This window comes from Delphinapterus leucas, chromosome 11 (genome assembly GCF_059928025.1).
Source record: "Delphinapterus leucas isolate spDelLeu-1000000601 "Yukka" chromosome 11, BTC_Dleu_Yukka2, whole genome shotgun sequence".
In the NCBI taxonomy this organism is placed as follows: domain Eukaryota; kingdom Metazoa; phylum Chordata; class Mammalia; order Artiodactyla; family Monodontidae; genus Delphinapterus; species Delphinapterus leucas.
Genome location: NC_143139.1, coordinates 42,290,068 through 42,312,192, shown reverse-complemented (window position 1 = coordinate 42,312,192; position 22,125 = coordinate 42,290,068). Strand labels below are relative to the sequence as shown.

The 22,125-nt window shown below is 52.5% G+C and overlaps 1 protein-coding gene across 1 annotated transcript; it reads right to left on the bottom strand.

The window, feature by feature from the left end:
* Positions 1-24: 24 nt before the first annotated feature.
* Positions 25-21,873, bottom strand: ESPL1 (extra spindle pole bodies like 1, separase). Its single transcript, XM_022572055.3, has 31 exons — positions 21,600-21,873; positions 21,196-21,288; positions 19,959-21,017; positions 19,573-19,677; positions 19,294-19,414; positions 17,203-17,339; positions 15,657-15,850; positions 15,112-15,351; positions 14,744-14,888; positions 14,497-14,635; positions 14,164-14,303; positions 13,090-13,224; positions 11,929-12,048; positions 11,265-11,436; positions 10,736-10,864; positions 10,446-10,602; positions 9,436-9,545; positions 7,340-8,325; positions 6,542-6,896; positions 6,183-6,344; positions 5,595-5,808; positions 5,303-5,493; positions 4,303-4,430; positions 4,057-4,179; positions 2,999-3,154; positions 2,720-2,890; positions 2,490-2,594; positions 2,191-2,306; positions 1,946-2,029; positions 1,613-1,777; positions 25-1,310 (listed from the first exon to the last, which is right to left on the bottom strand). The coding sequence occupies exons 2-31, from the start codon at positions 21,274-21,276 to the stop codon at positions 1,109-1,111; spliced, it is 6,342 nt and encodes a 2,113-aa protein (XP_022427763.3). The 5' UTR covers positions 21,277-21,288; positions 21,600-21,873; the 3' UTR covers positions 25-1,108.
* Between the last annotated feature and the right edge of the window lie 252 nt (positions 21,874-22,125).

Genomic DNA, 22,125 nt, shown 5'->3' with positions numbered 1-22,125 from the left:
TCCTCCGTCCCGGAAGGGAAGGGAAAGGCTGGTTAGTCTCTGTGACTCCCATTGGAAGAGAAACGGTAGAGGCGCTTTATTTTCTCACAACGTCCCAAGCCTAGCGTAGTCAAGTTGTAGCAAACAGAATTCCTACGCTCAAGGAACCTAATCTTAAAAGTACGCAGGCCATAACCACAGCGTTGTAAAGCAATGTATGCTACTCCACGTAGGTGGTATAAACCTAGTGACAACAGGCAAGGAGGAAGCCTGTGAAGTTCTCCGAGTCGGGGGGAGTAGCACTGTGAAAGGAATGCTTTGGGCAGATGAAGCGGGAGTCTGGCGGTGGAGAGAACACAAAGGAGGCCCGTTATCAACTAAAAAGTACAGCAGTGAGTTCATTAATCAGTGCAGTGTGCTAAATTACCATGTGCTAGAAGTGAGGGATACATGAGAGTGTTAAGATACGTACTTCTGAACTTAATCTAGTTGGAGAGAGAAAAACCGTACATCAGCATCAGAACCCCCCAGAATCTGCTGCTAAAGTGCATGGCACTAACAAGTGTAACAGCTGTTTGTGGGGAAAGGACAGCAGCCTATAACATCCACTTAGGAGGGGGGCAAAGCAACTGAGGCATTAAACTTGTGTCACTCCCAGGATACCTGAGGGCAGGAAGACAGGATAGACATGAGGGTACCTGGCCAAGACACTCTCAATGGATCTATCTCTACCTTTCCTTGGGCCTTTGTCCCCACTTAGAGCATTTTGATGCCCCTCTCTCCTTCAGCTTTGTCTGCTGAGGCCAAGACAGGCCCAGCTTTGTCTGTTGGTTTTGCCTTTCTTCCCAAGACTCTCAGACTTGAACTCCTGCAAGCTATTCTTATCTATTTATAGTACTACACAGTAGGAAGCCGGCAATAGTCTTATCTTCAAATGTTCTCAGAGGAACTACACAAAACCGGGTTTAAGTGATGTATCTTTATTATATTAAAAATTAAATCAAAAGGAAATGTTGCATATAAAACACTGGGGAAAATCATTTAAAATATTTATCGTGAGGGCCAAATCTAAGTTTGGAGGTAGAACAGTCACATGGCTTCTATCAGCAACAGGAGAGCTCCAAGGGGGTCACTGCAGGGAGACAGGCAAGCCATAGGCTACAGGTGCAGCCCCAATAAGATACTTGAGTCGGGGAGCCTGGCGGGCCTGGCTGACATAGTACAGAAGTGGGGCTCCTGGGCCTGCTCCAAGCCAGCCCTGCAGCAAAGCCTCTGTGTAGCGGTCAATGTCACGGTCAGTCACATCCCAGAGGTTACCTAGAAACAGGGGGCTGGGAAAAGAGAAGGAAGAAATACAAAGTAAGGATCTAAAACAGAACACCTAGGAAAACATGACTGGTGGTGGTGGTGGTGGTGGTGAGTGAGTTGAGAGGGATTAAGCCAATGAGGAAATCCCTTGACCCATAGTTCCAGGAGGAGGATAGAGGATGGCAAAGGGTTAAGGGCCCAGGTATGCCAGGGAAGTAGGGTGGGAGGAAGGAGGTGGGGCACAAAAGAGGAACGATTTAGGGTTCAGACCTGGGAAAGCACTTGGGATGGGGACCTAGGATGGACTTTGCCCCTCGAGACTCACCAGCCAGCCATGATATACTTGAGCACGATGCCAGCCCCCTCCAGGTTTCCGTGCACAGCCAGGGCTGCACTGCTGCAGCCAAACAGCAGGGCCACCGCCCGGCAGCTCAGCCGCAGGACAGCCTGCCCATCCAGGAAGCGGGCACCAGCCCCATGCCCTGCATAGCTGAGGCAGAAGGAGGCGAGATGAGCCTGACCTAGCAGGGCCAGGCCTCTGCTGTGTCTCCAGAGGTGTCCTGAGCCAGTCAGGGGCTCCAAAGCCCCAGAGCAAACCGTGGTGATACCCACCCTGTGGGACTGTCCCTCCCCCCACCTCCCTGCCCTGAGCACTCACATGTACAAGTCATGCTCCGCCAGGGCCGCCTGCACCTGTTCCGGGCTCGGCACCTCCCCGACCACCCCTTTCCAGCCAGCTTCACTACAGGGAAAAGGTAGGAGTAAGAAGGGTTACGGGGCAAAGAGGGCAGAAGGAACACTAGGGAGAACGTGGGCTGCAACATTTGATTCTGGAGAAAAGGACATTTGCCCCTGTGTTGTGCTACCCCTCCCCACCCCCCTTCTCACTCTTCTCCCACTGACCTGCTAAAATGGGCTCGGAATTGCTCCTCTGTGCTTGACAGGTTATTGTGGGGATTCAGGACGTAGAAGGTACTGCGAGGATCCACGCCTTGGCTCAGCACCGACGAGGCCCCGGACTGATGGGGAGACAGTGGTGATCAGGATCCTGGTCTGGCCCAAGGGCCCAAGCTCCCACAAACCCCAAGCCCCTTTCCACAGCTGATCCATTCCTAAGACTTCCTTCTTCTCTTCCCAGGTTTCTCTACCTTTTCTTGCCCAGTCCCCAATCACCCCCAGTCCCCACTCCCTGAACCCCGCACCTCTTTGATGATGGAGTAGCTGAGTAGGAATCGGAAGGAGGGCAGCCGAGTGACAGGCAGGGCCCGGAGGCTGGGCATGCTCTCCCACGGGAGCTTCTGTAGGTCCTGGGCAAAGAGCACTCAGAGGTTACTGTCCTGAGCCAGGGGTACACAGGAGTCAGAAAGGGCATGGCGGCGAGTAGCTACCCACTGCCCACCAGGCGCTGCCCCTCCGGCCCCTGGCTCCTTACCTTGTCCAGCACCAAGACAAGATGCCTACTGCTTGGTACCGTCTGACCCTGTAGACGCTCTACTGCCTCACTCAGGAGCTCTTGGGCTCGTTCTGGCAGGGCTGGGCACAGCCCATAAGCCAGGGCCTGAACGTCCTGTGGGGTGAGGGTACTGGCACCGCTGAGCATGATCTGCAGGGGAACAGTGGTCATTGAGTACCATAGCTCCCATCTCCACCCTCAGTGGCAGGTGGGAAAGTTAAGGCTACCTTCTTCCCCTTCCCTGATTGCTCAACTCACTTTCAGCAGAGTGGGGTCAGGATACTTCCAGCCACATTCCTGCAGCAATTCTTGTAGACGGGAGGCCTCCTGGGCAGGGCCGGGGTCCTCACTGGATGGCAGCAACAGCCTCCGCCAGCAGCCCAGCACATACTTCTCTAGGGAAGTGGTGAGAACCTGAATGCAGAACAGAGCTGTCAGTCAGAGAGGAAACTGAGTTTCTTTCCCCACAGGCACCGACATGTTGGAGAGGAGGAAATGGGTCTTCCAATAAGTGGATGTGCCTTACTTATCCTACTGCCAGTCATAAAAGGCAAGAAGCGAGAAACATTTTTTCATTTGTTGAGACTCTGGGGGAGTATAGATAAGACGATTTGTAGGGGGACTTCCCTGGTGGCGCAACGGTTAAGAATCTGCCTGCCAATGCAGGGGACACGGGTTCGAGCCCTGGTCCGGGAAGATCCCACATGCCGTGGAGGAACTAAGCCCGTGCGCCAAAACTACTGAGCCTGCGCTCCAGAGCCCGCGAGCCAAAACTACTGAGCCCGCCTGCCACAACTACTGAAGCCCGCGCGCCTAGAGCCTGTGCTCTGCAACAAGCCACCGCAATGAGAAGCCCGTACAGCACAACAAAGAGTAGCCCCCGCTTGCAGCAACTAGAGAAAGCCCGCGTGCAGCAATGAAGACCCAACACAGCCAAAAAAAAAAAAATATATATATATATATATATATATATATATATATCTTTAAAAAAAAGATGATTTGTAATAAATCACTACATTTTGACAAATACGAACAGGTGGGCAAAAGCTAAAGCCAGGAAGTGAAATGAAAGCTGTGGTCGGGAGGCTGATACTTGGGCTTAACTTCTTTTTTTGTACTTATCTTTAAACATTCCATTGCCATAACCCCTTCCAGTCTCAGACTCTTGTTTAAAGTGCTTCCCAAGTGACATAATTTTTTATTTAGGCCTACACTTCCAGAAAGGACTTGAGGTGGCTCAGCAAGAACCTGGGACCCCTGAGAGAGAAGATATTCCTAGGGCAGGCCGGATCCCACCCCACGCTGGGGACACACACCTCCATCCTACGGTCCAGTTCTAGCCGCCCCGTCCACCATTCCCGCTTGTCAGTACAGCTGCTGTTCTCTTTCTGTTCCTTCTGGATGGCATCAAACTCTTTCAGGGCTGAACTCACAGAAAGCTGAGGGAGATGGGGTTGCAAGAGTTCTGCTTGTCCACGTGACCACCATCTCTCCATCCCCCAGCCACAGCTTGACCAGAAGCCTGCCCCAGCCCAACTTGCTCCCCGGCCCAGAAAACCTACCTTGTTCTGGGCAGTGGGGATCTGCACAGTGACTGGGGGATTGTCTTTTTCCAGCCGGGTCAGCAGGAGGGTGTCACCCATGGTTCCAGGCTGGAGGGTGGCCAGGGCCAACACACACACGGTCACCCCTGACACACAGGATGTGCCCAGAGTTATTTCAGCTGTTACAAATAATTCCCTTCCCTGTCTTCTGCATGCAATCCCTGTCCATCACTCAAGAGAACTCCTAGAAGACTTCCCTGGCCACTGGAGTTCAAAGGTGCTCTCCCTTACCCTAACAGCTCCCTGTAGTCAGAGACCATGTTTTGTATTTATTTGTGTCCCTACAGAAACTAACAACCGCTCCCTCCCACCACTCCCCACATACAGTGAGGCACTCAAATCATCCGTGAACGTGTTTCGTGTTAGCATAGGAAGACCCTGGACACCTGAACCTACTTACCCCTAAAGAAAGAAAGACACTGAATTTGCTGGTAACTCAAATTGAGATTCAAAAAAAAAAGAAAAGAGGGGCTTCCCCGTGGCGCAGTGGTTAGGAATCTGCCCGCCAATGCAGGGGTCACGGGTTCGAGCCCTGGTCTGGGAAGATCCCACATGCCGCGGAGCAACTAGGCCTGTGAGCCACAACTACTGAGCCTGCGCGTCTGGAGCCTGTGCTCCACAACGGGAGAGGCCGCGACAGTGAGAGGCCCGCGCACCGCAATGAAGAGTGGCCCCCGCTCGCCGCAATTGCAGAAAGCCCTCGCACAGAAACGAAGACCCAACACAGCCAAAAATAAATAAATAAATAAATAAATTTAAAAAAAGAAATACTTCTAGACTTAAGGTATGTCTGTTTGGTGAGAGTTACAAAATGTCTAATCAATGGAAAATTTATGATCCTTCCATAAGGATCATAAACGTGTGTGTGAACTAACTAATGCCTTAAACTCCTTCACCCAACTCTTCCCTAAGAAGATGAATAAAAGAACAGCAGAGGCACTGATGCCTGCCGCCATACCACTGGGGATCAGAGCCAGGCGCTCCTGGAAACTCTCCTTCTCAGGCTGGGGGAAGTGGCCAGATCCCGACGCTCTGAAGGAAAAGAGGCGCTGGATGCGGGCCAGGGGTATGTCTCCAGGCCTCTCCTGGAGGTTCAGCCCCTGCAGCTGCTCTGCTATTTCAAGCGATCCTCGGCGCTTCTGGGCCTTGCTGCAGGCAACACAAGAGGGGGTGAGTTCTGCCTCCTTCAAAGTCTGGACCACTCCCCCCAGTCTGTCCCAGCGCAAGCCTTAGGGATGGTGGGCACTCACCTGAGCTGCCTGTGGAGGTGGATGAGCAGCTGGTGGCGACAGGTGATGGAGACAGACTCGGTGACAAGGCAGGCAGTGGCATAGGGATCCCGGTGGCCCAGGCACAAGGCCAGGAGGCGGCAGAGGTGAGCGTAGAGCCCACTAGGAGGGCAGTGACTGACCCCACGGAAAGCAATGCTTAGTGAGTCACAGATGGAATCCAGGATAGAGAGACCTAGAGGAAGGTCAAGACACCGATGAATCCCCGACTTCCTAACTGATAGGAACTTTCCAAGAATGAGTGTCTGTCTCCTCTCCCACGTGGAAAACAGCAGCTCTACCATTTATGAAGGGCAGTGTGCCAAGTGGGGAGCTACGCAGTTTACATGCATCAACTCTCTCCATCCTCCCCAAATTCCACCTTACAGTTAAGTAAATTGAAGCTCAGAGAGGTGGAGTGACTAGAGTTCAGCTAGTAGACAAAGAGTCCTAGGATTCAAACCCAGGTTCAAAGGCTACCAGATCCAGACGGTCCAAAACCAGAACCAAGGACAGTAATGGAAAGGCACTGGGATCAAGTGATCACACCTTTGTGGTCAGCATACTTACTGACGGCTACGGGGGCCGAGGGGAGTCGGAGCGGAGGACCAAGATCCTTGTCTCTCTCCTTGTCTGGGCCCCAGACGGGCAGCTCTTCTTTGCTGGCATCCCGTCTCAACACCTCACATTCTCCTATGGCTGAATCGAGCCCTGGAGCTGGGGTCTTTCCACCTGGGCAGACAACACGACTTACCTGTAGAGTTCCCTCTTCCTGCCATCCCCTTTGCTCTCCCTTTAGGGTCTGCTCCCAGAGCCAGCAAAAGAACTTTCTTCCTGTTCCATCTTTGGCACCAGTTATTTCTCATGTTTTGGCCCCAGGGCAACCCCAAAAAATCATGGACCTCTATTTTCCACCCTTGCCATCATACCGGAGGCTGAGTCTTCCCCATCAGGGCCCCTGAGGATCTCAAAGCTCATTTCCATCTGCTTGTCAGTCAGTTCCTCCTCAAGGACAGTCCTCATCACCTCGGGGCCCAGCTCCTCACAATGTCCTGATGCCAGCTTCTTGACCCTCCGGCTTCTGCCACTGAGGCCAGGGTGCCCAGGGGCACTGCCTGGGGCGGCCACCGCGTTTGTCTTCACGCTTGGGCCCTTCCTGGCTCGGCCCCGGCCCCGGCCCCGGCCACAGCCCCGGGAAGCAGTGCCCCGTCCCTTGGGTCCCTCTGCAAGCCGTGCCCCAACTGAGACAGGGTCTTCCAGGTCACTGTCATCACTGAAGTTCACCTAGGATGGTGGGAAAGGGAGAAGGGCCAAATGACAAGACATTGTCCGCCAGCAGGTGGCGCTGTGGAGGCGCCATCATAGAGGCCCTTGGGGAAGATTTAAGAATCAACCTCCCAGGTATTAGGCCACACTCAACCAGGGGCAGTAACCCTGGGTTGTGGAAGGAGGGAGAGGAGGAAGGAAGAGAAGATAAGGAGGATGAAAAGGGAAAGGAACCGTATAGAGTGAAGAAAAGTCCCTTCTATCTGAAACAAAGATGGACTTGAACTAGGTCTTGCTGCAGAAGATGTAGGGGTCCTACAGTAACAGGAGAGCTTAAGGTTCCCCCACCACCATCCCCGCCAGCCCTAGGAAGCTATTCCAGAGACACCTGCTCTGCAGAACTCTTCTCCAGGATCACCCCCACTCAACACCAGTACCACCTAGCCACAGTCCCATCTCACCTTGAGGCGTGTCTGGACCCTCTGTTGTACCCTGGGGGCCTTGGGAACCTCAGGCTTGCTCTTTGTAAGGACTTCCTCAAACACGGTGAAGGGGACACGAGGGCCACCCTGCCCGACCCGGCCTGGGGGCTTAGGTGTACAGGGTGGTCCTCCACCTTCCAGACCTTTCAGAGAGGTATTTGAGAGCGGCAGGGTAGCAGAGACCTCTTCCTGGCGTCTTCGTCCACAATGTTTTTGGCTCCAAGGCTTAGAGTGTTCTGAGCCTGCAGGGGTCTTTACTGATGGTGGCTGCCAGCCCCAGGAGCTCGCAAAAAGTCGGGGAGTGCAGCAGCTGAGGCTAGCCAGCTTTGCAAGGGCCTGAACCAAGAGCAGGTTGGCTCGCCAGGGCTCCAGGTGGGGTATCCGAGCCACCACAAACTTTAGCCCCAACTCCAGGATCTTCCCCAGGCTCTTGTTTGACGGCTGGCTCAGCCCCTCCAGTGCCAGCTGTGCGTATGCCTGAGCCGAGATCTCATCGAAGAGGCTCAGGACAGGAGAGGGGGGTGCTTTGTGATTCAGGGAAGCTTGCAGAGCTTGGGTGAGGCGCTCACTGGCTGCGGGGCAACACTTCAGCACAACCTGCAGCAGATCCAGGCCCTGGGCCTGATGGCCCGTGGCCAGCCTCGCGCCCGCGGTGATCAACACCCAGCGCAGACAGACTGCTGAGAGGACAGGGCTGGTACAGAGTGAGCAGTCACAAGTGGGCAAATGGGTCAGGAAGCCAGGGCTGGGCTGGGGCTTTGTTTTCAGGATCGGGGAGGAGTTAGTAGAAGGTGCTACAGGGCCAGGCTCCTTGGCCACGGTGGCCACCAGCTCCAGGTCAGGGCCTCTTAGAACAAGCTCTTCCTCTGGAAGCTCTGGAGGATGGGGCACCCAGGCCCGCTGCTTCCCCTTCTGCAAGTGGACCTTCTTCACAGAGTCTGGGTGTTGCGCTAGTCCGACAAACTCTGAGGAAAGAGTGGAAAAAGAATTACACAACTGGGAGAAATGATACCAGTGTGTCCTGAGCTACCTCAGCGGCCAACGACCTATGTTATTTACTTACTAACTGTTCATATATGTTACTGTACTAACATACTAAATATTAGCATCCTTACTATTTGTTCGATAAAATCCTAACATTTTCTGCCCTTCTAACAATGCATCAGCACAGCCCACAGAGCCCCCGTATCTGCAGCTCAGAAGGCTGCATGGCTCAGGCCAGAAGGCCGGCACCCAGAGGCCCAAGTCTTAATCCTGTCTCTGGCCCCTGACTAGCCCCGTGATCCTGGCCTCAAACATTGAATTTCTCAATTTTCTGAGTTTACAAATGAAAAAACTCTACATTCCCAACTCAACTTTCCAGGATTTTGTGTGGATCCAGTGAAATACTACAGGTAAAAGTGGTTGATAAGGAAAAAAAAAAAGCACCATAAATACAATATTTTATTATTAGCTTAAACCCTTCTGAGGATGCTACATTTGTGCTGCCCCATACAGTAGCCACATGTGCGGCTACTGAACACAGGAAGTGTGGCGAGTACCTAAGGCACTGAATATTCAATTTTATTTAAATTAAAATATATTAGTGCTGGGAATTCCCTGGCAGTCCAGTGGTTAGGACTCAGTGCTTTCACTGCAGGGGCCCGGATTCAATCCCTGCTCCAGGAACTAAGATCCCGCAAGCTGCATGGCACAGGCAAAAAAAAAAAACCAAACCAAAAACAGAAAAACAACAACAAAAAAATATATATGTGTGTGTCTATACATGTGTGTGTGTATATACATATATATACACACATATATACATATATATGTATATATTTGTGTACGTGTGTGTGTGTGTGTGTGTGTGTATATATATATATAAGCACTGAAAACTAGAAGCAGGTAAGGTAGTCCTGGACAGCCCATCTGAAGGAGGGACACCAATGGTCTGACTGAAGTGAAGGGAGCTTTGCCCTGGGACAGAAGTTAGTCTGATTTAGAAGAGAACCTAACCTTGACATGTAAAGCTGTGTTGCAGTGCGTGCATCACTCTCACTGCCACCCACGGGCGTAGGGGCCGGGCTGCTCACCTGTGCAAGACTCGAGCAAGAACAGAACCTGCTGCAGGTCCGACTGACAGAGGTCGATGTCATTGCGCGCCAGCTCCAGCTCCCCCTTCAGCACCAGGAACAGGGCACACCTGGTTGGGAGAGAAGATGACGACCCATTAGTGGAATCCTTTGTTTTCCTGGAGAGTCTTTTTTTTTAAAAATAAATCTATTTATTTATTTGTTTGCTTGTATTTTTGGCTGTGTTGGGTCTTTGCTGCCGTGCGCCGGCTTCCTCTAGTTGCAGTGAGCGGGGGTTACTCTTCGTTGCGGTGCACGGGCTTCTCATTGTCATGGCTTCTCTTATTGCAGAGCACGGGCTCTAGGCACGCAGGCTTCAGTAGTTGTGGTATGTGGGCTCAGTAGCTGTGGCTCGCGGGCTCTAGAGCACAGGCTCAGTGGTTGTGATGCACGGGCTTAGTTGCCCCGCGGCATGTGGGATCTTCCTGGACCAGGGCTCGAACCCATGTCCCTTGTAGTGGCAGGCAGATTCTTAACCACTGCACCACCAAGGGAGCCCTCCTAGAGAGTCTTTCTGCCCCTTTCCCAGGTAGAGCCATCACAGTCTTTTCCAGTGTCCAGAAGGCCTTTAATTCCTAAGGCTGACTTCAGGCACTCCCTGACGAAAACCCTCTACACTCATCTCTCAAACCAACTCACCCTCGTGCATGAGGACAGGATTTCCCAGACCGAACTCCTCACCAAAAGGATCCTCCAGACGAAGAGATTTAGGGAAACATTGTATACTAGATCTCCCTTCTGGAGATTGATAATGTGTGTTAGCATACTGGAGGACATGGTAAGTCCTATAGGAAATGAAAACATCTAATCTTGATTAACTCAGCATTTCCCACTTGTTCGCCATGGAATGCATTCTTCCACCAACCCGTCCAAATATAACATGTTAATCTGTGGAATAGTTTGGGAACCCACGGTCAAGGTCGTAGGCCCTCAGGTTTGGGAATCGGCATCGTCTTGGGCCCTGTACTCACTGGCGTGGTATCTGCAGCTTTGTTGTAAGTTTCAGGGCCTCCAAGCAAAAGGCTTTGGCTTCGCTCACACTACCCAGGTGGACCAGGCGGGAGACCAGCTTCTCCGAGCAGCTTAGCACCTCAGTAAGAACCTGCCATTTTTGTACCAGATTTTCACCTGTAGCAAAGGAGAGAGACGAGACCATCATCATGTGGAACCAGGACCCGTAGCCTGGGTCCTCTGCAGACATAACTGCCAGCCCCGCCATCTAGCCTGTTCCTTCCACGTTAACTCTGCTCCTCGGACTTACCGTAGTCCAGAAATGGTGTCTCCACAGCTGTCTTCTGAGCCGAGAGCACATCGCTGCCCATGAGCAGGAGGATGATGCTTCGGAGGAGCTTGTGGGCGTCGATGAGCGCTATCTCAGGTGTCTGCCAGCCTGTGCAAGCGTGGGGGAAGGTGGGAGTGACAAGAAGGGAGATGATGTGGCCAGAACTTCCACCACCTTCAAACAGTAAGAAAGCAAATGCGAAGCATGCTCTCACCCTCTCCCTCCACACTTAAGGCAGACAGAGCTAATCAATCACAGAACTCTCTCCCCCGAGGCTACATGGAGTCTCAGAACCCTTGTCAGTGTTGTGTTCAGGGCAGTCACTGAGCAGTCAATTAGAGTCAGCAAGCAAACTGAAACTCATCTGCTATCCCAGGCCTGCTCTGGGCAGCTTCTAGGTAGGCTCATCCACGCAGCTGGACAGCAGAGGGGACGAGGGCAGAGAAGAGCTGACAGCGGACAAACCACACAAACCACACAAGGAGGGCCATCCACCCTCTTCTTTCACCTTGGGCACAGAGTTGCTCCCACAGGGAGGCCGAGAGGCTGCCTGATGAGAGGCTCAGGTAGACTGCCACAAGCTGCAAGGCCTGGACACGCAGCAGGTACCAGGCCTTGGATGGCCTCTGGAGGGCAGGGTCCCGAAGCACAGACAGCAGCAGAGAGGCACCCTCAGCCACCTGGGGGGGGGCAGGGGCGGAGGAGAGCAATGAGTGAGGCAGGATCAGAAATTCAGAGCCCAAGGTGCCCCTACGGGTCACGTAGCCCAACCCCCTGCTTTTCAGATGATAAAAGCTGGAGAGCAAACTAGAGCCTGAAAGGGCAGAAGACTCAGCCAAGTCACATAGCTAGTGTGTGAGAAAGCCCAGCCTTTTGGATCCCACTGGGTTTCCAGTCGAGGGCGCCAGTGTCATCCCAGTTTCTAGTCACGGGACAGACTTTCCCCCTTGCCCCAGAGGGAACTGGAAAAGGATGAAAAGGATGGAATGGCTCCTAGAGAAGCACACGTGGACGATCCACGGGAGAGGGCAAGGCAAGATGTTTCTGCTCCTCGGGGCCACGAGCATTCTCCCCAGCTCCAGGGAAGCCTCAGGAGCCAGACAGATTATCTGGAGAATCCTAAAATCCTCCCCATACCCAAGACCTTCGGGGATCAAGAAAGTGAGAAGCACCTTCTGGCAAGCACAGTAGAGTTGACTTCGCAGGAGGTCACAGGTCAGGGAAAGGAGCAGGCATGTATCTGTGGTGCGATCCAGAAGCTTCAGACTTGATTCTGCCTCTTCCAGGTACAACTGAGGAAGCAATCGGGGGTGCGTGAGCATGCTGGTGAGGAGAGGCAGCCAGACTCTTCAAATTAAAGCGGATTAAAGCATTTGCAAGCAAAATGTTGACCTTGTCCAATTAAATATTAAATTATTTCAAATATTATAGTCTACGTAGGAATTATTCTCTCACTCACTAAAATGCTCATTTAGTACCTTTCCGTTAACCACTAAGCTAGAGAGACAAAGCTGGATAAGCTGTAAGCAGGCCCTTCCATCCAATAGCTTGCAATGTGGGGTGGGGGGGGGCGTGGGCACCCAGGACCCAGGGAAAGTGGTTGATTTTACCCTTGAAGAAGGGGACATATAAAATGCGTTATGAAGGAGACAATTGAGCTAGACCTTGAAAAGAAAGTACGGGTTTGCTGAAGGAAAAAAAAGTTGGGGCAAGGGTGCATTTAGGGTGAAGGGTCTACCACAACCAAAGACAGCGGGGTACGTATGAGGAATATAAAGTAAGTGGTACAGATTAGCATAAAGTTCATGGTGTGGAGCGGCGAGACAAAGAGTGAACCAGAATATAGAAGGTGTGCAATCCAGAGTAAAGGATCTGGACAGTATCCCTCAGGTAGCGGAGAAGCCAATGTAATCCTTTAAGCAGGAAAGAGATAAGATCAGATCTGTGCCTAACATGATCCCGCTAGTAGCCGGAGTGGAAAAGGGAGGAACTGGAGGCCTGGAGACCAGTTAGGATACATTGTTAACAGCCCTAAGTGAACAAGAAGCATCAACTGGGACAACAGAAATGGCTGGGAAACCCCGGATTAGCAGCGTATTGCCAGTGCAGACTAGGTAAGACTGAATGAACGGTTGGTTTGGCAGTGAGACGGAGAAAGATGCCTCCTCTCCCCCAGCTGCGTCCCAACCACTCCACACTTTACCATCCTTCAGCCAAATGTGGCGCGGAAGGCAGAGAAGCCACTCCTTCAGTAGCCTACCTTCTCAGAGGACAGCTGGGTCACCGAAGCCAGGTCCCCCTGCAGCCCCAGGCTAGCGCGGCTGGGCACTCACCTGGGCGTAGCTGGGACAGCCGAGTGTCAGGAGGAGCTGGGTGACGTGGCAGGAGGAGCCGGCTGCCTTTGCGTGGTCCTCCAGTCTCTGGGAGACGATCCGTATGAGCAGGAAGACCTCCAGAGCTCGCAGGGGCTGGGAGGCCAGGAGCAGCACATTTACCCAGCTCGCGCTCAAGCCTTCATTTCTAGCCCCTCCTCTCCAGCCCTTTGGGACCTTGGTCTGACCTGAGGGCCTGGCTGGAATGTGGCCACCCAGACAGAGCAACCACTGGCCATCCTCAGGGAGCCGAAGAGGAGAGCAGCGAGGGCGTCTGCAAACCCTCCTACCCCCTCACTTGTTTTAAAGCCCACACACCAGTTGTCTTCAATAGCCAGGATTTCCTGAGCATTTGCTATGTGCCAGGCACTGTGCCAGCTCACTTTATTTTCATAGCAACTCTAACCCTAATTTTACAGATGAGGAAACTAATAGGTTAACATATGTTAAGCTGCTTGTCTAAGTTCACGTAACACGTATGTGGTAGAGCCGAGACTCAAATCTAGGGCTCAGGCAGCCTCCCAGGCTCCTCCTGCTAGGAATATGACCTAATGCCCACAGTAACAAAGATCCTCTATGTGCAATGTCCTTTTTCAGAGGTTCCTAATATGGGGTCCAGGGAAGAGCTTCAGGGAGTCCTTGAAACCTGACATTGCATGTAAAAATGTATCTGTACGCATTTATGTATTTTTTCTGAGTGTACAGGTCTCAAATTATCTGATAATTACCAATAATTATGGCTAACGTTTGAGTATTCCGTTTACACACACCATCTTTCACGCATTATCTCACTGAATGCTAACAAGGCTATGCGTTAGTAGTGTTATTACCCTCATTTTAGAAATAAGGAAATGGGCTTGGAAGGTTAAGCAACTTGTTTAAGGCCATGTACTAGTAAACGCTGGAGCCTGGATTTAACTCAGGGAGACTGGTGACACAGCCCACACTGGATGACATGACTTCTCAGCAAGGACACAGGCCAAAGTAGGTGAAGGAGCTGGGTTTCTGGCCCGTGTCAACGCCCTGCCCCGTTACCTTTGCCACCAGCTGATAGAGGGCCGCTAGGATCTGCAGGGAGGCAGCTGTCTGCTGCAGACACCGCACAGCGGGGGCCTGCCCCTTTGTAAGCACCTCCGTCCACAGGGCCAGGGCTTGGTCCAGGCATGTGGACTGAGCTGTAAGTCAGAAGAAAGGGACCGGCCATTCTCTCAGTGTGGGCATCTGGGGAAAGGTGGTCCTCTTCCCCATAATGGCCTCTGCCCTTGTGCCCACCTTCCACTCCACAGGGCAGCCTCCCTCACACCTGGGGCACCCATAGGAAGCCACAGAGGAGGCCCCATCCCACCACACTACGTTCACGGCCCTCACCAGCATCTGCAGCCAGGTTGAAGGCAATGTTACTGTATAGGAAACGATCTTCCTGGAGTTTATCTTCATAGTTCAGGTCATTGACTTCAAACTCCTCCAGGTTACGAGGGGCCTGGGCCCTCCGATCCCGCTCAATACCCTGGATGGGGCGACCAGGGTGAAAACACGGTTGTCACGAGCTTACTGGGGCCCAGGGAAAATAAACCCTGTATCCAGTCCTGCTCAACCCCACAGCAACCATGCTCACCTCCTGCATTTTGGCCTCCAGGGTACAGATGTAGAGCCACAGCAGGGCCTGTGCTTTATCATCCAGAAGCCGATCCTCGGCCTGGGCCTCGGGCCTCACAGACTCCAGAAGCTGCAGGGCTTCCCAGATGGCATCCAAGGCAGAGCTATAGGGAGAAGACGCACTTAAGCCAGGCTACTGTGAGTGCCTGCCACGCTGTCCTGGGAAGGGCCTTCTGCAGCACAGCTGGCCTCATCCTTTGAATTGAGTTCCCATGACCACAAACTCAAGGGAGTGCTCAGGGACATGGAGAGGGAAACGGGCTCCAGGAAGGGTAAGAGGAGCTAGGGCAAGAAGCAAGAGTGGCCTTCCCAGGCCTTCCTCCTCACCAGTCGGTCTGCTGGGCAAAGTCGTGATAGCAGAGCACCTGAGCCAGTTCCACCAGGTGGGTGGCTCGGGCCCAGGCCCCGGCCGGAGTTTCCTCGGGGCTCAGCTCCAGCAGGTCGCAGATGACATTGAAACGTTCCTGCCCCGTGTTGGCCCGCACCGCCTTGTAGGTCCGCAGCTCCTCCCTGAGCAGGACGGCCAGGGTCTCTGGGTCCCAGCCGCTCAGGCTGTCTCGCAGCGTCCTGAGAGAGGGCAGGCTCAGCACCGGGGAGCCCATGAAGCACAGCGCCTCTGCCCCAGGCCAAGGAGTCCCCGCCTCAGCTTGCTGAGAGCTCAGTTTCCAGTGGTGAAAGCAAGAGCGATTGCCTGTCACCACTGTCCCCCCAACTACCCAGCACAGTGGCTGGCACACAGTCGGCACTCAATCCATAATGATGAATGGAAGAAACAGTGCCTTTTTCAGACATGAGGAATGAATGTGACCATGAGTGCCAAAGCAGCCCTCTCCAGGGGATAAAAATGGTTGTCCCCCTCCCCACCAACTCACTTCAGCTGTAGCTCCTTGTCTCCGGCTCTGGCTGCATCCATCTTGACCCGGACCCAGAAGGTGACTGGCTCAGTCATGTGTTTGGGGCCACAGGGCTGCAGGGCTGCCAGCCACAAAGTCACCATCTTGCAGCCCTGGGCCTGTTTACCCAGTTTCTTCAAACTCTCTACGTGCAGCCGGAAGCATCTGTGCAACTGACCAGAGGAAGAAAACAGACCAAACTGGAGAGAGGAAGCAAGGAGTCTGTACCATGGGGGAGGATGTGTGTGCTCAGGGTCCTCCTGCCCCCAACCCCGCCCCACAGACACCTAAGAACTAAATATCTGGGTGCTCTCAACCTGAGGCTTCGACCCATCCCACCCATATATCCGTCACCCACACCCCTGCAAACCTGCTCCTTCTTTTTTTGTTTTGTTTTGTTAGAAGATGTTGGGGGTTAGGAGTTTATTAATTTATTTATTTTTGCTGTGTTGGGTCTTCGTTTCTTGTGCGAGGGCTTTCTCTAGTTGTGGCAAGCGGGGGCCACTCTTCATCGCGGTGCGCGGGCCTCTCACTATCAGGGCCTCTCTTGTTGCGGAGCACAGGCTCCAGACGCGCAGGCTCAGTAGCTGTGGCTCACGGGCCCAGTTGCTCCGCGGCACGTGGGATCTTCCCAGACCGGGGCTTGAACCCGTGTCCCCTGCATTAGCAGGCAGACTCTCAACCACTGCGCCACCAGGGAAGCCCCTCCTGACCCTTCTCAGCAAATCACCACCTTCTCCTGAGTTGGAAAGGCGAGACCATCTTGGCCTCTTCCTTCTCCCTCCCTCACACCAGTCACTTTCCAGGTTAATCCTTGACTTCTTGCACTCACCCACTTCTTTCCATCCCTTGGGAAGCTGTTTCAGTTCAGACGCCCACCCTTTCCTGCCTGGGCTGCTAGAGCCGCCTGGGTGCCTGGTGTTGTCCTTTCCTTCTGTTTATTCGCCACAGTGATGCCGAGAAGCCCAAGATACCAATCCGATACCAGGCCTCCACTTAAATCGAGAGGCTCATCAAACGAAACCCAAGGCCCTCTATGACCCATCTTGCCAACCCATCATTTCATGGGTATTCCTGCTTTATGACAGTGGTTCTCACTCTGGTTGCCCAAAGGACCATGTAGAGGAACTTTAAGAAAAATATCCAGATGCCTGGGCTCCAGTGCCAGAGATTCTGAAGCAATTAGCTTAGGACAGGCTTTAGAATTTTTTTTTTTTTAGTTCACTCAGGTGATTCTGATGTCTAGTCAGGTTGAAAACCACTGGCCCAGGACAAGGCTAAATATAAAAAGTGAATCAAAAAAAAAAAGTAAATATGAAGGCGTGGTGAGATTAACAAAAAATAAAGTGAATGAATCAAAAAAATTAAATAACAGTACAGGTGAGGTCCGGGAAACACTGCCCCAGGTACTGCTGCCAACATGCAGCTCCTAACTCTCTACTCCAAGGCAGGGTCCTGGCCAGGCCCTTTCATGCTACTTGAGCCCCCTCCTCCCTTCAATATAACCTCCCTCCTGCCCTCATACCTTCTCAGGAGGCACCTCAGGATAGGTGTCTGGCTTTGCCAAGCCCAGGTGCTGACAGAGGGGCTCGGAGATGGCACAGGCCTCGGCATAAAGCTTGTGACTATAGAAGTTGTAGGCCAGGTTACCGGTGTAAGAGGCTGCAGGGAAGAGAGAGGACAGCTGACCGCAGGAATGCTTCCACTGCCCTCTGCTGTTGGAGGGGCAGCAGAGAGATGCTAAACCTGTGGTCAGCTCAGCAGTCCCCAGATCAGCCAGGAACCCCCATCGCTAGGGAATGAGAACGGGACAGCTCTCCCCTTCATGCTTCAAGTCAGCCCATGCCCTCCATTCCAGGAAGGTAACCCCACACCAGCCAGCCTCTCTGCACTTGTTTTACAAGAGCCAAGTCCTCATTCCCACACAGGGCCTGTCTCTCCTCACATGCCAATCTCTGTCTTCATCTTGCTCCAAAGGTCAGCATTTTGGGGGAAACGCTCGGGCCTATCCTTTACTTCCCTCTCCTTCCCTCATTCCACTGAAGCCACAGTAGCCTCCCTGCTAGTCCTTGAACACGCCAGCCCCTCTCCTGCTGTAGAGCCTTGACACTGGCTGTTTCCTCTGCCAGGGGACGTCCTTTCCCAGTTTTCCACATGGTCAATTTCCCTCACACCCTCCAGGCTGTGCTCATGTCACCCTCTCCAAGAGGCCTACTCGGACCACCTTTTTTTTGGCCACGTGGCATGTGGGATCTTAGTTCCCCAACCGGGGATTTGAACCCGCACCCCCTGCACTGAAAGCGTGGAGTTCCAACGACTGGACCGCCAGGGAAGTCCCTGACCACCTGTTTAAATGGTAATTTGCCCCCCCTCACCTGCCCTGACCTCCTAATTCCCTTTCTTATCCTGCTCTACTTTTCCTTTCCCTCCATATTTCTGATCACTTTCTAACATGTTGTACTTCAATTATTCTACTGTTTATGGTCTTTCTCCCCCAACCAGAATGTGGCTTCATGAGAGCAGAGATCTTTGTTTTATTTACTGACATATCTAAGTACTCAGAACAGTGCTTAGCACATAGTAGGTACTCAATAAATATTCACTGAATGAATACAATTTTCCGAAGTTCTAGTTTAGGCAGCTTCTTGGCTATCGATGTAGATGGCTAGGAGAAAATAAAGTAGGTCTTCAATATCAATACTCTGTGGGAAGAATTTTCATACTATTAATTTTTGTGACTCCTGATGACCTGTGGCCAGGTTCAACCTGATAACATGAATATGAAAACCGCTCCAAAACCTTCTAGTGACTGCACTCATTAGGTTTATATAATTCAAACTAAAGGGCTATGGTTTTTGCAAAACTGAGGGGGAAATTTATTATGAAATACAAAACAGGGAAAACTAATTGATGCTGTTAGGATAGTTAGTGGTTACTGTTGGGGTGCGGGGACCAGAAGGGGGCACAAAGAGGGGTTTTTTCAGGTGTCTATGTCATGCTCTGTTACTTGACCTAGATGTTGGTTACAAACCAAGCTCACTTTGTAAAAATCCATCAAGCTGTCTGCTTATGATCTTAGTATTTTCCTGTATGTATATTTCAATAAAAAGGGTGGGGAGAAATATTCATGCCTGTTGGTTAATATATACATATACATAGTATATATACATACAGTAGATATACACAGTATATCTCTAAAGGGATACATAAGAAATTGACCGTATTAGCTGCCTCTGCAGAGTGGGACTTGGGTGACTAGGATTAAGCACAGTAGAGGGACTTTTCGCTGTACGCCCTTTTGTGCAATTTGTATTTTGAATCATGTGAATGTTCTACCTGGTTTTAAAAAAATTAAGTTATAAATGTTCTACATTTTCATGAAACAAATACCAAGTCAGATTTCAAAGCCAATGAGAAAAAAATTCACATCTGCTATGATAAATGAGCCTCATCACTTCTCTCCTGCTGTTAAATACAGAGATCCTTATAAATATCTTTCTCACTGCCTCCCTAAGCCATAGGGAGGTCCCACAGAACTATCCAGCTACTGCTACTTGCCTGCCTAACAAGCGATGACCCTCCCAAGAACCCTGTATCTGGGCCCTAGGACACTAACCAGTCATCCCCAGGTAGTCAGTCAGCTCTCGGCCTGACAGGCCCTGTAAGGCCTCCATCATCCAGACAACAGTAGATTTGCAACTTTCCACTAGCTGGGCCAGGTCAGCCAAATCACCTTCCTGAAGGGACAAAAAAGGTGAGAGGAAACATAATAGGTCTAAGGTGATGTCCACCCCACCTCATGCCCAAAGCCAAAGCAACCCCAAAGCTCTACTGAGGGCAGTCAAGCAACTCCAGACCCTAGGACCTGTCTAGGTTTTTTGATTCCAGATGGTACCTGACAGCCTTGGGCAAAGTCATAAACCACCGTAGTGTAGAGGTGAAGTCCCTGAAAGTGCATCTGAACCAAAGCCTGCAGTTGCTTGGAGGAGTCCCCACAGACCTGAGGAAGGAAGGGGAAGCTTGGTTTGAGGGACAGGGAGCTCCAAGCTGAAGACTGGCCCAGAGCCCTGGAGAGCTGAGACAGCCGGGGAGTAGGAAGAAGGACATCAGGATGAGCCACTGCCCTCTCAGCGTATACGAGGCTGCTTGCTGGCTGGCAGGCATGGTCCAGAGAGCAGCTTACCAAGGCGGGAGCCAGGGCTTCCAGATCTTACCAAAGACCCTAGCCCGATGGAGTCCACAGAACCACATTCCCACCCTACCTCTAGGTCCTTAACTCACGCCATCCCGCAGCTGCCGGATGAGGCAACAGTAGCTGCCAAGAAAAGCAAAGAGGCCCAGAATGGCATCAGGTCCATAGTGCCCCTTGGTGCCTCGCTCCAGGACTGAGAGGAAGAACTGGCAGCTGTCACACAATGCCCGCAGTGCGGGTGACGGTGCCTCCATGCTGTTTTTCAGGACAGCTGATGCCTTGATCAGAAGCTTGGCCACTGCCTGGGGTCCTCCCTCGCCAACCTGCTGAAGTTCAACTGCCATCTGGCAAAGCTGGAGGCTGGGGGCCAGACTGGTGTTCCTCAGGTAATCGTAGGCCTTCTGCACTGCCCTGGTGGCTCTGGCGTGGTGGTGGCCCCAGCAGAGGCGACGGCAGTGTTCCAGGGTGAGCTCCAAGAGACAGAGGGCCCTCTGCGGGGAAAGAGGACCAGGAGAGCCCCCTCCCTCTCCCACCAAAGCTCTGATCACATGCCTGGAGAGCAGGTCACCTAGGAAATCAGCATCTGTTTCATTCAGACCATGCCCACTGCCTTCAAATAGCTGATTGGCAGCTACCACTCGACAGGCTGTGGGAGAAGCAAAGTGGGGAACCTCACAAGGGGTACTTTCATCCTCCAAGAGTACTAGAAAGCTCAAGGCCTTTAGCCGAGCTGACAATGCAGCTTGCCGCTCCACCAGGGCTTCTGCCCCCTTCCAAAGCAAAGAAAAGCTGCCCCGAGCCACAGCCTCATAGTCCTGGGGAGCAGCTTGTCGAGAACACTGCACCAAGCAGGTATGGAGGGGCTGAGCGACTCGGAGTGTGGCCTCTGGGATTCCCTGTGCAGCAGTGTTCCGCAGAAAGATGAAGAGAATTCGTTCCAGGTAGAGAGGTGGGCGCTGGGGTGTAGACATCAAGTAGCCATCGCAAGCCACCTCTGCCAGCTCCAGCAGGCTCCCCAGGTGCCTAGGGCAAGCCAGCTTGACAGTCAGCTGCTGGTTGCAAGCCCTCAGGATGGCATCACAAGCTTGCCTCCTCTCAGCATCAGATCGGCAGCTGGGAGAATCAGCTGGAAGCTTGGACAGGAACTCCTAGGAGGAGAAGATGTGAATGAGGCTACCAAAGGAGAAAAAAAAGATAGGGAAAGGAACTAGAAATGAGATTGCTCAAGAGTGGGTCTCCTACTAATCTGTCTCTTCAAATAAGTCAAAAAACAAAACAGCTCAGCTTGGTAAGCCAGGTGTGTCCACAGCCAGACAGCACTCCCACCTTCAAGTCAGGCAGCAGCTCTTCAGCCTCCTTTGGACTTCTTAGCAGAGTCCCAAAGTTGACTCCTTTGAAGCTCCTCATGGTGCCGCGGGACTAGGGGAAAGAAAACGGATTAGGGAAGGCGGAGAAGATTTGTAAAGGAGCTAAATGAAGGGCGGGAGAAGGGCCTGAAGGCCGCGGAAGGCGGGGGTGGGGGTGGGGGCAAAAAATCCCATCAGAAATCCTATCGGAAAAACATACATGCCAAGACGCCGGGCTCCCGTTATAAACCGACGCTTCTGCTATTCCTTCCTCCCAGCCTATCCCCAGCCTCACTACCCGTCCCACCAACCAACGCCCCACACCGGAGGCCTCCACCGAGCTCTTCGGCACCACCAGGACGTCCCGAGGTCTCCCGACCCTACCTCGTAGAGACGCCCGGCCTCTTCCTCAAGTCAGCGCTGGGGCCCCATTCACCTCGGCGCATACATACGTTCACGAGTACCTCCAGGCCTTCCGTCCCAGAGATAGTTCTTCTTCCCAGAGGCAGGACTTACCCACTAAACTGAGTACTCCGCAAGGATCCAAAATGTATCCTTCGTTTTCCGCGCCAGCCCCTCCTTTCAAATATGCCCAGCGACCAATCAGCGAGAGCTACGTAACGTCGGCGGGCCGCGAGGCGCGCTGGGAGTTGTAGTTTACTCGCCGCGCTGCGTCCTCACGTGACGCCGGCCGTCGGGGTCTAGCCGCTATGAGGGCTAAAGCCTTTTGGGAGTGCGGGTTTTTCCACATTTTCTAGTCGGGGCCGACTTCCTCAGCTACGTGTAGCTTAGCTGGTATTGTGAAGGCCAGTCCCCTGCCTCCTTCTCCTCCCCTTTATCTTCAGAGCTCGGAAAGAGTTTAAATTTGCAGACAAGGGAAATAGGTTAGATAACAAAAAGAACTTACTTG